Source organism: Equus caballus, chromosome 24 (assembly GCF_041296265.1).
Source record: "Equus caballus isolate H_3958 breed thoroughbred chromosome 24, TB-T2T, whole genome shotgun sequence".
Taxonomy (NCBI): Eukaryota; Metazoa; Chordata; class Mammalia; order Perissodactyla; family Equidae; genus Equus; species Equus caballus.
In genome coordinates this window covers 14,371,284-14,388,380 of record NC_091707.1, presented here as the reverse complement: position 1 = coordinate 14,388,380, position 17,097 = coordinate 14,371,284, and the positions used below count along the sequence as shown (strand labels likewise).

The following is a 17,097-nucleotide window of genomic DNA, read 5'->3' as shown; positions in this document are numbered from 1 at the left end:
GTCGATACTTCCATATTTTCTGTAGAGATGATCATGTCCTCTGCGAGTAAAGACAGTTTTCTTCCTTACCAATCTGTATACCTTTTATTTACTTTTCTCGCGTTAGCTAGAACTTCTAGTACCATGTTGAAAAGCAGTGGTGAGAGGGGACATTCTTGCCTTGTTCCTGGTCTTAATGGGAAAACCTCAAGTTTCTCACCAGTAAGTGTATTTTCAGCTGAAGGTTTTTTGTAGATATTCTTTGTCAAGTTGAGGAAGTTCCCCTTTATTCTAGTTTATTGAGTTTTTATGAATGAATGAATCCAACACTTGAATGAATGTTGGATTTTTGTCATGGTTTTTTTACATCTGTTGATATGATCATGTGACTTTTCTTTATAGCCTTTTGATGTAATAAATTATACTGATTTTTGGATGTTGAACTACCCTTGCATACTTGGTATAAATCTTACTTGGTCACAGTGTATAATTTTCTTTATACATTATTGCATTCGATTTGCTAATATTTTGTTCGAGATTTTTGCATGTATGTTCACGATATATATTGTCTATAGTTTTGTTTTCTTATAATGTCTTCATTTGGTTTTAGTATTAGAGTAATGCTGGCCTCATATAATGAATTAGGAAGTATTGCCTTTGCTTCTGTCTTCTGAAAGAGATTGTAGAGAATTAGTGTAATTTCTTCCTTAAATGTTTGGTAGATAGGAAAAAAGCTCCTTAACATGGGTCTTGGCAATGATGTTTTGGATATAACATCTAAAGCACAAGCAAGAATAAACAAGTGGGATTAGATGAAACCAAGAAATTTGTGCACAGCAAAAAAAAACAGTCAACAAAATGAAAACGTATGGAATAGGCAAAAGGATTTACAAATCGTATGTCTGATAAGGAGTTAATATCCAAAATATATAAATACAACTCAGTAACTGAAAACCAAATAATCCAATTAAAAAATGGGCAGAGGACCTGAATAGACGTTTTCCCAAAGAAGATATACAGATGGTCAACAGTATATGAAAAAGTGCTCAAAATCACTAATCACTAGGGAAATACAAATCAAAACCACAATGAGATATCACCTCATGTCTATTAGAATAGCAATGATCAAAAAGACAAGAGATAAATTCTGGCGAGGGTGTGGAGAAAAAGGAACTCTCGTATACTCTCGGTGGTATTGTAAACTGGTACAGCCACTGTGGAAACCAGTTTGAAGTTTCCTCAGAAAGTTAAAAATAGAACTACCATATGATCCAGCAGTTCCTCTTCTGGGAATATATCCAAAGGAAACAAAAACACTGTGTCAAAGAGATACTGCACCCCCATGTTCATAGCAGCATGATTTATGATAGCTAACACGTGGAAACAACCTAAGTGTCCATCAACAGGTGAATGGACAAAGAGGTCGTGGTATGTATATACAGTGGAATATTATCCAGCCATAAAAAACAAGGAAATCTGCCATTTGCAACAATGTGGTTGGATCTTGAGGGCATTTTGCTAAGTGAAATAGTCAGAAAAAGACAAATACTGTGTGATTTCACTTATATATGGAATCTAAAAGCCAAAGCAAAACAAACAAAAAACCAAACTCACAGAAAAAGAGATCAGATTTGTGGTTAACAGAGGCAAGCAGTGGGGAGTAGAGAAATTGGGTAAACGCAACCAAAAGGTACAAGCATACAGTTATAAGATAAGTACTGGGGATATGATGTACAACATGATGACTATAGCTAACACTGCCGTATGATATATAGGAAGGTTGTTAGAGTAAATCCTAAGAGTTATCATCACAAGGGAGAAGAACATTTTCTTATATCTATATGAGATGGTGCATGTTAGTTAACTAAACTTATTGTGGTAATCATTTGACAGTATATCTAAGTCCAGTCATTATGCTGTACACTTTAAACTTAACACAGTGCTGTATGTCAATTATATCTCAATAAAACTACAAAAAAAACGTTTGATAGAATTTACCAGTGAACCCATGTGGGCCTAGTGCTTTCTGTTTTGGAAGATTATTAATTATTGATTCAATTTCTTTAATAGATATAGGCCTATTCAGATTGTGTATTTCTTCTTATGTGAGTTTTGGCAGATGGCTTTTTATGTTTTTTATTTGGTAAAAATTATCTTGTTTTTCTTTTATAATTTTAACTCTTAAGAAAATGCTTCTGTGTAATGATTTTAAGTGATGCTTTTAGTTATGTTTTCCTTTCCTTTTTGAAAGAAACACTGTTGGCAAAGCATGCTAAGTTCTTTCATGTAACGTGTTCTGACATGCAGGTTTTACAAATGAAGAGCCTTATTAAAAGGAAATGGAAATTCTCCCCAAGTTTGATTGACAAATTATGTAGAGCTACTATAAAAGAATATATTCTGTGTTTATAGCTCACTGCCATTCCATATCATCAACATGACCTATAATTTGGGTAGTGCTATACATATACTAACTCATTCACATTTTTTCTCTTTATTTTCTACTCCAGAGAACATAAATTCTGAAGAAGAATCTCTATTTGGCTTAAAGTCTGCTTTGTCTGATATAAGTATGGCAACACCTGCTTTCTTTTGTTTGCTGTTAGCTTGCAGTATCATCTTCCATCCCGTCTCTCTAACCCTGTGTTTGTGTTTAGAGCTGAGATGTGTTTCCTGGAGGCAGCATCTTGGTGGGTCTGTTCTTTAATCCATCCTGCCACTCTGTGTCTTTTGATTGGAGAATTCAATCTGTTTACATTTAGAGTGATTATTGATATATGAGGACTTAATACTGCCATCTTACCACTCGTTGTCCAGTTCTTCTGCATATCCTTTGTTTCTCATCCCGTCTATTTTGGACTACCAGTTTGATTAGGTAGTTTTCTACGGTGGTTTTCTTCATTTTCCCATTGTTTATTGTATATGTCTCTGTTCTAACTTTTTTTTTCGTGGTTACCGTTAGGTTTATATAAAAATCTCGTAGATGAGACAGTCCATTTTGTGATAGACTCTTATTTCTTTGGACTGCTGATTCCACCCATCTCCTCTTCCCCTTCTAAATTATTTTTGTTGTATCTTAGAAATAGCTCTATTTGCTAGGGAAGAGAAGCACACACTGGTAGTGGAACAGAACTCAAATTAACTGAAGCTCAGTTGTGTTTAAAAATTTTTTTTTAATACAAAAGTTTGTTTTAGGAGTAACAGTGAAGATTACTTTTTCTGTAAAGATGAAAAGGAAATGGAGAATCATGTAAACTACTTGCAACATTGTCTAGTTTGGCGGTTCTAGTGGATCTGGGGTGATATCTCCTTGTGGCTTCATTCTGCAATACCCTAATGACTAATGATGTTGAACATCTTTTCATGTGCTTAATTGCCACCAATGTATCTTCTTTGGTAAAGTGTCTGTTTGAATCTTTTGCCTCCCTTTTTAAAAAAAGAATTAGGTTGTTGTCACCTTATTGAGTTGTAAGCATTTTTTCTTTTTTTGTTTTGTTTTTTTTTTTTGCTTATTCTGGATATGGAAAATTTATTGGATATGTATTTTGCAAATATTTTCTCACTGTCTATGGCTTACCTTTTTACTTCATTAAATGTCTTTTCAAGAACAAAAGTTTTAATTTTGATAAAGACTAGTTTATGATCTCTTTATATTTTTGTTGGTAGACAAAAAACTCTGTAACACAATTTTAGCAAATTGAATCTAGCAATATATAAGAAAGATTAAACACATCATGATCAAGTGAGTTTTATCCCAAGAACACAAAACTTGATGTGCATGTGAAAAGAATGTATATTATATTGTCATTGGGTGGGAATGTTCTATAAATGATAGGTCAATTGGTTGGTTTAGAGAGGGATGTTAAAATTTTCAACTGTAATTGTTGTTTTGTTCTTCCTCCTTTCACTTGTATCAGTTTTATTGGAGTATTCTTAGTAGTATGTGCACATATTCTTAGTAGGATTTAGAATTGTTCTGTCCTCTTGAAGAATTTACTCTGTCACTATGAGATGACCCTCTAGATCCCTGATAATCTTGTTTGCTTTGAAATATACCTTGTCTGGTATTAAAATAATACTATAGCTATCTTTTGATTAGTATTAGCATAGTATATCTTTTTCTGTACTGTTTATTTTAATCTGTATTTAAACTAGGTTTCTTGTAAGCAGCATGTAGCAAGGGCTTTTAAAATTTATTCTGACAATCCCTGCCCTTTTATAAACTGTTTGGGCCATTTATATTTAATGTGATTATCAATGTGGTTGGGTTTAAAACTAGCATCTTGGTGTTTGTTTTTTGTATGGTATTTATTTTTTATTTTCTGTTTGTTCTGTTTTTTTTTTCTTTTTCCTTTTCTTTTGGATTGAGGGGGGTTTATATTGATTACACTTATCTCCACTTGTGACTTACTAGCTATTGCCACTTTTATTTGGTCGTTTTAGTGGTTACTCTAGGATTTACAAAGGGTGACTTTAACTTATTCACAGTCTATGTTCAAACAATATACCATTTCGTACATAGTATAACAATCTTACAACAGAATAGTTGTTTCCCTGTTTCTCTCCTTTGTGTTATTGTTTTATGGTTTACTTTCAAATATACTAAACTCACAATATGTTATTATTTCCCCCTTAGACAATAACTCTCTTTTTAAAAGTATTAGAAAATAAGGAAAATGGTCTTTTGTAATTGCACACACATTTACCATTTTTTAGTGTTCTTTGTGAGGAGTCTTTCCATATGGTATCTTTTTTCTTCTATCTAAAGAACATCCCATGACCCTCTTTTTATAACGGTGACGTTTTTCACCTTTTGTTTGTCTACAACAGTCTCAGTTCTGCCTTGATTTTTGAAAGATACCGCAGCTGGTTGAAGAACTCTAGATATGTTTTCCTCCTCCAGTAATTTTCAGGTGTCTTTCTATTTTCTTCTGCTTTGCTTAATTTCAGAGAAGTCTGTTATTGGTCTTTTATTTGTTTCTCTGTCTGTTTTCTCTGTTACATTTAGGAATTTATCTTTATCTTGGTTTTTAGCAGTTTAATTCTGATGTGTCCTGGCATAGTTTTCTTTAGGTTTATTCTGTTCTAGGTTCATTGTTTTTCTTAGATCTGTGTGTTTATGATTTTTATCAAATCTGGATAATTTTCAACCATTAGTTCTTCAGTTAGTTTTTGGTGTCCTTTCCTACACTTCTCATCCTTTGTGGGATGCTAGTTTCATGTCTGTTAGATCGATTGTTGTTGTTCCACAGGTCACTGGCGCTCTATTTCTGTTTCAGTTTATATTCTGTGCTTCCCTTTGGATGGTGTCACTTTGGATCGCTATGTCTTCAAGTTCATTGATCTTTCTTCTGCTAATTTGCTTTAATCCCACCCAGGGTATTTTTCATAAGAAATGTATTTTTCATCACCAGAAGTTTGAGTTGGGCCTTTTAAAAATACATAAATCTTTCATTTTTCTCCTCGTTATGTTTTCTTCTGCTTTCTTAAACAGAGTATATTTATAATAGCTATTTTAATATCTGATTACTGATTCATCACAGTTATTTCTGCTTCTGTTACTTTCTTTTTTTCCCTTTACTCTTAGTAATGTGTCTATTTTCCTGCCTCTTTTTTGCCTGGTAATTTTGGATCGAATGCTAGACTTGATTAAGTTTACCTTGGTGGTGGTGGTGGTGGCTTTTTTTCTGGTCAGCAGTCAGATTACTTGGAGTCAGCTGGATCCTTTTGATACCTGTTTTTAAGTTTTGTTAGGGTAGGTCCAGAGCTACCATTATTCTGGGGCTAATTTCCTTCTGAGGATTCTTCTGAATGCCCTGTGTATTAGGAGACCTTAGTATTCAGCCAGACTCCAGCAGCTAACTGCAAATCTCTGCAGCTGTCTGTGGAGCTCCCTTCTCCTTTGTCCTCTGACCCACGAATTCTAGCCATCTTGGCCCCTCTCAATGGCATCTCAGATCTCTCAGCTCAGCAAGACCTGCCTCTCTTTGCCACTCCCTGCCCTGAACTACTTCTAGGCAGTAAGTTGGTACCCCCAAAAGGCTCATCATATTTTTTTCTATTCTCTCCTCTGTTCCTTGTTGTCTAGTGTCTGAAAACCTTTCTTTTCCTTTCCTTTCTTGTTGTTTAAATAAAGCAGGAGGGTAAATCAAGTTCCTGGTACTTCCTCTTAGTTGAGGCCCTCCATTCGTCATTTGTCCTTGATTTTCTTCTAACCTTAGACCTTTTTTAGAAAGCCATCATTTGCTCATTGAATCATTATTTACATTAATAAAAGCTTTTCCTTCAAAGAAATTTCAAATTGAACATGTTCAAAACTGAGCTCATGGTATTTGTTCCCAAATCCCTGTGCTCCCACCTCCACACTGCGTCCCTCAGAAGTCTCCATAGCAGTAAAAGGCACCACCATCCCAGATACACATACCAGAAACTGGGGAGTCAGCCTTAGCACCACTCTCCTCCTTACCTGCACGTCTTATCAGCCACCCAGAAGGGTTTATTTTACCCCCAGGATACGTCTTGAATCTTTTCACATCTTTCTGTCTCTACCACCCCTACAGCTCCATTAGACCACACTGCCACCATCTCTCCCCTGGACTGTTCCGTCAGCTTCCCAAACAGTCTCCTTTATCCATTCCAATTCCTTCCAATACATTCTTTACACAGTAAACAGATTTTGAAATTATTTTTTTATCATAGCAATAGATGCAGAGTTAAAGTTAAAAAGGCTTATAAAATAAAACCACTTTTGTGTCCTGTTTCTCCTCAGCCTCTCATCACATTCTTACCACTTTCTACTCTTCTAGTGTTTCTGACTTTTAGTTCCATGATTCTAAATAATGTGCTTGTACTGTTATTTCTTGATTTGTCAGTTTTAGATATCTGTTCACTTCTTTTTACTCAACTTTTTCTTTTTCTCTTCATTATAACTATCATAACTTTTGGCTAAATCATTATCGTTGTCTACATTATTTTAACAAGGTAAACATTCTTACTTGTTGAACCTGAGTATATATTTTTACCTTTCCTATCTCATACGCCTTTTTGTTTATCCTTTGCTTAGTTTTCAACCCGTGTCTGTCACTGATTCTTCTTCATTCTACCTTCCCTATAGTTTTCATGATCAAATAGGTTATCTGATAATAATCTCCTTCCTCCCCCCTTTTTTCTTCCTACACACACTCCTGCTCCTGTCAAGTGGATGGAAAGACCACAGTATACAGGCATTCCTTCCCCATTGTCCAAGGAAAATGTCTTCTCTCTCATGTCCAATCCTTGCATTTTCCTTAGTGTCGATTTGCTTCCTTATTTTGGTGGACTGTGTCCTCCCATCAGCATACTAAGAAAAAGGTGAATGGGGTGTCAATTTTTGAGATATTGTATTTGAAAATGTCTTTATTTTGCCCTTTAATAGAATTGTTGCGTTGAAAATTATTTTCCCTCAGAATTGGGAAGTCATTTTAGCTTCCAGTGTTTTAGCTTCCAGTGTTGCTATTAACAGTCCTGATAGCGTTCTTAATTTTTATTTTCAACCCTTCTTTGTAGACTGCTTTCTCTCTCTGGAAATTTTTAGGATCTTTTCTTTTCCCTTCCATTTTGAAATTTCATAGCGATGCACCCACTTCCTCCCTCGTTTTCTCTGCTGCTAGTGATTAGTCAGGCCTTGTGATTGGATTGATCCTCTTACTTGACTTTCTCTTTCTTCTGTGGGATTTTTTTTTTTTTTAAAGATTTTATTTTTCCTTTTTCTGCCAAAGCCCCCCGGTACATAGTTGTATATTCTCAGTTGTGGGTCCTTCTAGTTGTGGCATGTGGGACGCTGCCTCAACGTGGCCCGACAAGAGGTGCCATGTCCCCGCTCAGGATCTGAACTGGTGAAACCCTGGGCCACCAAAGGACAGCACATGAACTTAACCACTCAGCCAAGGGGCTGGCCCCTGTTTCTTTATTTTTTGTATGATTTTGGGAAGGAGTGAAAATTAATGTACAAGCTCAATATACATGTTTAACCAGAAACTCTCAAGAAAAATTTATTTTTAAGCTAAAATCTGATTATCTTACCTGAGAGCCCTTCTCTGTCCCTCAGTTTCCTACTTTCTCACCCCCATAGTTTTTGAGGTATATATATACACACACATATATTGTTAATGTAGTCTGTCTTCTACTAGATTTGTCAAAATCAACGTTATTTTGATTTTGAACATTAAATTTCATTGCTGTATGGTGTATCTTTCTGTTATAAAGAGGTCCTGGATCACTGCTGGATTTGAGTGGGGACTCATAAATGCTAGTTTATCTTTATTAGTGAACTGTAAAATTTAGCCTAAATGAAAGATAGCATTGTATTTTGGTGTGCCCATTTTCAAGTTCTTATATCTTATAATCCTCTAGGGGTATTATTTTAGTATGAACCTTGTTTAATTATTTATGCTCTTCACCAGGCCCACACTTCTACACGTGATTCTGATTCCTAAATGCACTAGTATAATTCTTTCTTGATACAAGACACAGAGTAAATCAGTAGGTCCTGAATTCCTGTATCAGTGAAATAATTAGCATCTTATGTGACAGGGTAGGTTTACTTGACTTTTTTGTTACTGTAATGAAATGAAAACCAGTTATTCGCAGACTTCATTTGTAGCCAGTGGCTACCCTGTTCCAAAGTAGAACCACCTACATTAGAGAAATAAGATGTCACTCTTTTCCCCTCCCCCCTTTCCCTAAGCTACTAGTTCTCCAGGAGAAGTTGGAATCGGAAGTACCTATAGAGCTTTTTTTAAAAATTGAGATATAATTGACATATAGCATTATGTTAGTTTCAGGGTACAGCATAATCATTTGATATTTGTATATATTATGAAATGATCACCACATTAAGTCTAGTTAACATCCATCACTAGAGCTTTTTTAAAACAAGCTGTTGGAAGCCCTGAGTCACTAAGAGTATCTGGGGGTGTGGCCCAAGCATGTATTTTTAATATTATTATTTTTAACCTCAGTGGCAATTCTCATGGGCCTGTCTAGTTAAGAACTACTTCATCTGCTTATGACTGACCAAAATGCTAGTTAACAGTATTCATTCTTCTAGTAACATTAATGCCTGGTTTGTGAGCTGGACAGGAAATGACCTAGGAACAAAAATCTCGAAGGATGAGTCATGTAGTGCAGTGGTTCTCAAGCAGAAGGGACGTGCCAGAAACATTTGGGAGGCCTTTTCAAGGACGTATACATGGCTTGCTTTCCCCTCTCCCACTCAACTGGACCATAGAGGGTGAGGTGATAGAAGCACGTCCTCTCTCCCAGGCATGAACTTCCACGCTTTTTGGATTTTTCACCCTGTGCCAGTACATGATCGACTTGGGAGGAACAAATGGGTGGAGAGAGATCACCACCACCACCCTGCCCTTACTGATCCTGAAGTGGTGTAGATAACTGATTATTCACAAGCTTAGAATTTTCTAATGCCTTTCTTTTCTCCCAACATGGCAGTGTTAACATTTAAAGCTGAGGGAACACTGAAAATTGAAAGTGCAACTCCTAAATTGTTAGGTCTGTTAGATGTTAAATCTTGTTTCTTTTAAAAGCCTAGGAAATGATGATTCGGTTCTGTTAATTAGATAAATATGGCTCAAAAGATATACTTGAAATATCTTCTGAGTTTCTGAATCTATGGAATCATAGCAATGCATCAAAGCCCCCAAAATACATCAAACCCCAAAAGGTAGATTTGAGAATAAGTATGTTAATGTCTTTATACCTTGACTATACAACAGTGAAGGAAATCTGTGATTTTCATTGTGTAACTTTAGCTAAAGAATTTGCTGTACTATTTTTAACTTAAAAAAGAAATCAGGGGAGCCGGCCCCGTGACCAAGTGGTTAAGTTCATCCCCTGTACCTTGGCAGCCCAGGGTTTACCAGTTCAGATCCTCGGTGTGGACCTACACACCGCTCATCAAGCCGTGCTGTGATGGCCTCCCACGTAGAAGAACTAGAATGACCTACAACTAGGATATACAACTATGTGTTGTGGTTTTGGGGGGAGGGGGGAAGAGGAAGATTGGCAACAGATGTTAGCTCAGGGCCAATCTTCCTCACCAAAAAAAAAAGATAAAAAACAAAAAAGTCAGATTTGCCTGGAAGCTTTTAAGAAAGTGACAGAATTTAAGGAGCAAGCATTCTTTTTTTTTTTAAAGTTCTTTTTTAATGAATGTTTTTTCATTTTTATTTTTTTTAAAGATTTTATTTTTCCTTTCTCTCCCCAAAGCTCCCTGGTACGTAGTTGTATATTTTTTTTAGTTGTGGGTCCCTCTAGTTGTGGCATGTGGGGTGCCACCTCAACATGGCCTGATGAGCGGTGCCATGTCTGCGCCCAGGATCCGAACTGGCGAAACCCTGGGCTGCTGCAGCACAGTGCTCGAACTTAACTCGGCCACGGGGCTGGCCATGCATTCATTTTTAACATGATTTCTGCTATTTAGTACTTGAGATGTACTTACCCCAAATTTATTAATAATTCATAGAAGTTATGTTTACCTACTCTCTGGTAACATAATCTGTTCAGGATAGTTTTCCTGGTAATTCTATTCTCATGTTTCAGAAGAACATTCCCCAGAAAATAGTCCGTAAAATACAGAACAGAACAAAACCCTAATGTGTACCAGAGTGTTCCTAATAGTAAAATTCAAATATCCAACAGAGAAACAAACAAAAAACCCATATTGTTATTAAAAGATTCTTTTGGCCGTTTCTTTTAAACATGGGACAAGGTGTATATAAGATAAAAATTTTTTAGCAGTTTGTTTTTTTAAAGATTGAGACCTGAGCTAATATCTGTTGCCAGTCTTCTTATTTTCTTCTTCTTCTTCTCCCCCCCAAAGCATCCCAGTGCATAGCTGTGTATCCTAGTTGTAGGTCCTTCTGGCTCTGCTATGTGGGATGCCGCCTCAGCATGGCTTGATGAGCGGTGTGTAAGTCCACGCCCAGGATCTGAACTTGCAAAACCCTGGGCCACCGAAGCAGAGCACACAAACTTAACCACTCGGCCACGGGGCTGGCCCCTAAAATAAATTCCTTTAAAAAAGAAGGTGCAGTGTGGTTTGCAGTGATTGCTACCATGCTAATTTTTACACGCAAGTTAACTTTTATTTGAAGAACTCTAATAGAAAAATTAGCAAAGGAAGGAAATATATATAAGTAGTTAAAAATCCACGAGGAACTGTACATCATCACTAGTAATCAAAGAAATGTAAATTAAAACAAGGAGATAATCATACTGTTTTTAAAATAAGCAAAGCTTTAAAAAATAACATGTGCCCATCTTGGTCCACTTCTGCCCTAAAATTATTATAACCTCTGATCCAGTTAAATTTTACTTCTACTCCAGTGAATTCCTAAACAAATGTGGAAAAATCTGTGCAAAGATAGATGTTTGTAGAACCATTGTTTATAATGGGCTCAGTATTAGAAGAATGGTTAAATTATGATATAGTTACACAGTAGAATTTTATACGTCTATTAAAGTGAGCACCTGTATATAAAGTCATATTCTATTTTTCAAGAACATGTTTTAAATGACTCAATTATTTATACTTTTTTGTCATTTTCAGATTTCTACCATGATTGTATATTTTTTAAATTAGGAAAAGACATTAATACCTAATACTTAAGGAGTACTTGTTATGTGCCAGGCCCTGTTCAAAGAACTTTACCCATATTAATCATTTAATTTTCACAACGACCTCCTGAGGTCCTGTTTTTCTCATTTTACATTGAGGAAACTCAGACACTGGCAGGCTGAGTAGCTTATCCAAAGTCATGGCTAATGAATAGTGGGGCTGAGATTTGAATCCAGGTAGTTTGCATGTGTGCTTCTGTGCCAAATTGTGCCTCATCAGCTCTGCAGCAGTAGGGTCCATCCTAGTGACAGGTCCCCTACGAACAAAAAACTTCCTGAGTTTATAACACTGGATTCAGTCGTGGGCTCCTGAAGGTGCGAGATGCCGCATGTGCAACTTTGATCCTGTAACTTAGAGTCTGTCGCATCACAGGTTACACAGTGCTTTGCGTGTTGTGGTCTGTTCTGCTCATACCGTGCCATTGAGTGCTGTGCTGCCACACTTAGGATTTATAGGCCTAGTGCTTCTCCTTTTGGCTGCTTTTTTCTTGCCTCTCCCTCTCTTTATTCTTGTTTATTTTTAAATTAACTTTATTTTGGTGTAATTGATGTACAATAAACTGTGCCCATTTAAAGTGTACGGTTAGGTGAGTTTTCACAAATGTTTACATCTTTGAACTACCACCATCAGGATACAGAACATTTTCGTTAGCCCTCAAAATTTAGACACCCACCCATTGATCTGCCCTGTCACTGTAGATTTGTTGTCATTTTCTGGAATTTTATGAATGGAATCATACAATATATACCCTCTTCTAATTGGCTCCTTCCACTTAGTATAATGGTCTTGAGATATATTCATGTTATTGCATCTATCAGTAGTTGGTTTCTTTTTACTTATGAGTTGTGTTCCATTGTGAGTAGTATTCCACTGTTATGAAAATACTACATTTTGTTTATCCATTTGGATTATTTCTAGTTTTGGCTTTTATGAGTAAAGCTGTTACAAATGTGCTTTCCACTTTGTTGAGTAAATAGCTAGGATTAGAATGTCTGAATTTTATATATTTAAGGTTTTAAGAAATTGCCAAACTGTTCTCAAAAATTGTCTCATTTCACATTCCCACCAGCTAGGAATGAGAGTTCCAGTTCCTCTGCATCCTCACCAACACTGGATATTATCAGGCTTATTAATGTTGGCCACTCTGATAGGTGTATCGTGGTTTTAATTTGTGTTCCCCTGACCACTGATATTGAAGATCTCTTCATGTGCTTCTTGGCCGTTACTATGTATTCTCTGTTGAAGTCTTTGTTCAAATCTTGAGCCCCTTGATCTGCTTATTATTGAGTTGTATGGTGCTTTAAATATTTTGGATACAAGTCCTTTGTCAGATACACATAATATGTTTTGCGAGTATTTTGTCTGTGTAGCTTGCCGTTTTCTTTTCTCAGCAGGATCTTTTATTTGTTTTTAATAAAGGGCATTTTTTTCGTGGTGTGTGTGTATTTCCTATCTAAGAAATCTTTATCTACTTAGATTTTCTTTTAGTCCATGGTCCATTCAGAATTAATTTTTGCATATTGGGTAAGAGCTAATATTCTTTTTTTAAAACTATATGAATCTCTTGTTCAGCATTGTTAGAGTTGGAAAGATTTCCCCTTCGCCTTGAATTGCCGTGGCACCTTTGTCCAGAATAATTGCCCACCTATATGTGGCTCTGTTTCTGGGCCCTCTCTTCTGTTCCCTTCATCGAGATGTCTTATCATTGAGCCAGTAGTTGTACGGTCTGGATTGCTGTAGCTTTTTGATGTCTTGAAATCAGGTAGTTAAGTCCTCCAACTTCATTCTTCTTTTTAAAAGTTGCTTTGAGCTTCATACTGCATGGTAGCCCTCATTCATCCTGTATGTCCTAAGTTCCACATAATACGTGAAGTAAATGTACTGCAAATGCTTTCAGATCATTACTAAATCTCAAAATTTTAATTGATTCCAACTTTCTGCATTGTATTGAATGGCTACAAGTTTCTCTGTTTCTCCTCTTCATTTTCATGTGAGGCATCTGCTAAGTGGCAAAATACTTAAATGAAAGTAACAAAAAAGAATTAAAGGTGACCCAAATAAATACATATTACCTTACATTATATATCATATATATTACACTCCATGTCCATGAATATCAAGAATTAAGAAGTGAGCTCTCCCCAAATTGAGCTAAAGATCCAGTGGAATCCCAGTAAAAGTTCCAACTTGCTCTTTTATACAAGTTGACACGTTGATTGTAAAATTTATATGGAAATGAGAACAATCCTAGAATACTCAATTTCATATTATGGTTTTAGATAAAAAATATATAAATAAGAATTCTAAGAATTTCTTTCTGTCAGTTGTCAATTGTTATCTCTCCACTTTGAGATCACTGCATTTATTAGATAGTTATGAATTCAGAGTGCTTTGGTAGATTATTTTTAAAAGTGTCATACTTCAGTCTTCTGCATGGCATTAATATCTGCCCGAATACAAATACACATACACAGAAGGAAATTACAAATTTATATCTGAAAGTGGATTAGTAGACGACTTTACCAAGTGTAAAGTGTTTAAATTTTCCATTATTCTAGTAAAATAATTTTTCTTATTTTAACAGATATCAGACACCCTGAAGAACTCTCTCTATTGAAAAAACCCAGAGATCCAACAAAGAAAAAAAAGAAAAAGCTAGATGACCAGTCTGAAGATGAGGCACTTGAATTAGAGGGGCCTCTCATCACTCCTGGATCAGGTGAGACTTTGACTAAGCAGGGGCTCAATGGGAGAACCATGGGCTGTATGCCTGGGTCTTTTTGATAGTGGATAAGTGGATTATGAAGCTGAGGAGAGGGGTCAAGTTGAAAAAAACGCCCCTTCAGTGTCTTTCCCCTCGATCAAAAAATTACCACCAGAGTCTGTCATGTGCAAATCATTATGTCAGGTGTTCATCGTTAAATCAGTAAAAAGGAAGACAGGTTCTCTGCTCAGGACAAGTCAGAAACGGGCAGTACCTTAACTGAGTTCATTGCTTTGCTTTGCAGACATTGGACAGTCCTTAATTTAGTTCCTTTTTTCTGTATGCTATGGAAACCACCATTATTGAGTTAAGGCGTTATTACTTCTGTCAGGTTACTTAAACCTTCTCTGTGCTTTGCATATGCCCATCCCTTTGCCTCTCTACCTTTTCCCTTTAAGGTGTGCTACTTTAAGAAGCCTTCTCAGATTTCCTCCCATTACCTCCCCAACCTGAATTAGATATCCTTCTGTCGTAAGTCATCAGACATTTCTGTGTTTGGTGTTATACTGCGTGTTCTCCCCTAATAATTGTGAGCTCCCTGCGTGACAGGACTATCTCTCGCCTTTTTGTTACCAGAACCTAACTCAGCATATGGCATCCGGCAGGCACCTAGGCACTGCCTTTTGGGTAGCTAGATGGCTAAGTAAGTAGATTACATAGTTCTTTAGTCCTGAGCGTAGACATGGACTGGCCATACAGCTTGCCGTGTTTCCATTGGCCACAGTTTATAAGTCCATTTCTTAGGATGAATCCCTCAAGCAAATATGTAAACTGGTTTGACTAGTTCAGTTCCTTCCTGGTTTTTAAATTCTGGGGTGGTGATGATAATAATGAAAGCAAATAATTAATATAGTGCTTACTTATGCCCAGAACTATTTCATACCCTTTACCCATGAAAGCTCATTTAATTCTCACTATAACCCATTGAAGTGGATTATGTTATTACTCATATTTTAAGGATGATGAAATTATGGTACAGTAAGGTGAGGGAAATCTAAGGTCACATACCTTGTAACTTTTATGTCACTCTTCATGAACTGATAGCATTTGGGAGATACCAAAAAATAAGACAGTCCTTACTCTTAAGTAGTCTATAGAGTAGTTGAAAAACACAGTTACTGTACTTAAGGAGGTAATATATAAATGCTAAGTGAATGTTGTAGAAACTAATGTTACAGGAATTTAGAAGACAAGACAATTCCAAATAGGTATATTCAGTTTATGGGCTGGAGAAGTAAGTTTGTGAATGAAGCTTTTAAGTTCCAGTGGCTAGGATTTTGATGGGAAGAAAAGGCAGTCTAAGCAGAAAGAATGATATTGACAGTACAGTAAAATGAACACATTTTAAATTACAGATAAATATTTACAGATCTGTATGTCTTGTAACCACCCAGAACATGATCCTCGCACCCCAGAAGGCCTCCCACATGCTTTTTCCCACTCAGTATCCCACAGTATCCCTCTGTCACCACAGATTAGTGTTGCCTATTGAATGCCTGTAAGAGTGGAATCGTACACTGTGTGCTCTCTTGTGTCTGTGAAGTGATTGTGTTTTGAATGAGGGACTTGAAAAACAGGTTTTAGTTGTCTACACCCAAACAGTTTAATTAAAACAAAAACATCTGAGGAGTTCCAAGAAGTTGATGAGATGAAATGCTAAGAAAGTACAGTACAGAGTAGATACATAGAGAGTCTGGTGATCTGTAGAGAAGTCCACTGAGTGCCATATGCACATAAAAAGTAATGTGAAGTTAATTTTTAAAAGAAATATTAAATAATCTAGTTTACCTGCTTTTATGATTTGTCAGCACTTTAGTTAATTATTGGACCAAATACTGAAAAATATGATCAGTTGCATCTTGGGTCCATAATAAATAGCAACAGGTCCAGATATATCTCAATACGTGACACCTTCGGGATGTCAAACTCTGTGCTCGGTGCTTCACAGATGCTCCTCTACTGCAGAGTGTGGTGAGCATTAGATAGAATGTTCATTTTACTGAAGAGGAAACAGGCTCAGTTTTCCTTAGTTTCTACAAGCTTCTTGAATTGTGAGCATCTCAGTGTGAGCAAGGCCAATAATTACATGTATTCAATTAGTGATAACTATTTAATACGTAAATTATCTTTCATTTGATCCTCACAGAACCCCTGTGATTTTGGTGGCATTATCTCTATTTTGCTTGTAAGTAAAGTAATTTGTTGAAGATCACCAAGCCATTAGGGGCAGAATTAGAATTCAAATCCAGGTCTGTCTGACTCCAGCGTTCATGTTTCTAACCATTACGTAGTATCATCTCTAGTTAGAATATTTAGAGTAAATCTTTTGTGAATTATAATAGGAACATTTGATTAAAATGTTAGTCTATAAATTATACCTCAACGAAGTTTGGTTTTTTTAAAAGTAATGTTTCAAGAGGTAGAGGATCATGAGCGAATTAATGATTCTCAGACTTTAGTCAAATTCTTAACATTATCATAGAATTCTATGAGTTCTTAAATACCTTGCTTACACAGCTGTGCTCAGCTGATCTGCTGTTGAGTGCTTTGCCACTTCCTAGCTGTAACTAGGTTAAATATCTAATCTTTAATTACCTATAAGGAGGAAACCAGTTGAACTCTAGCCTGATCCTGTCTGGGGAAAGTAATTTTTCCCAGTAAGAATTATTCTACAGTA

General features: G+C 36.2%; 1 protein-coding gene across 12 annotated transcripts in view; it reads left to right on the top strand.

The window, feature by feature from the left end:
* Window positions 1-17,097, top strand: part of FERMT2 (FERM domain containing kindlin 2) — a 75,489-nt gene that overhangs the window by 32,772 nt on the left and 25,620 nt on the right. For all 12 annotated transcript variants that reach the window (XM_070249465.1, XM_070249464.1, XM_070249462.1 and 9 more), the window contains exon 4: window positions 14,241-14,375. In XM_070249465.1, the coding sequence (XP_070105566.1) occupies window positions 14,241-14,375 (135 nt within the window). The remainder of the gene's footprint in view (window positions 1-14,240; window positions 14,376-17,097) is intronic.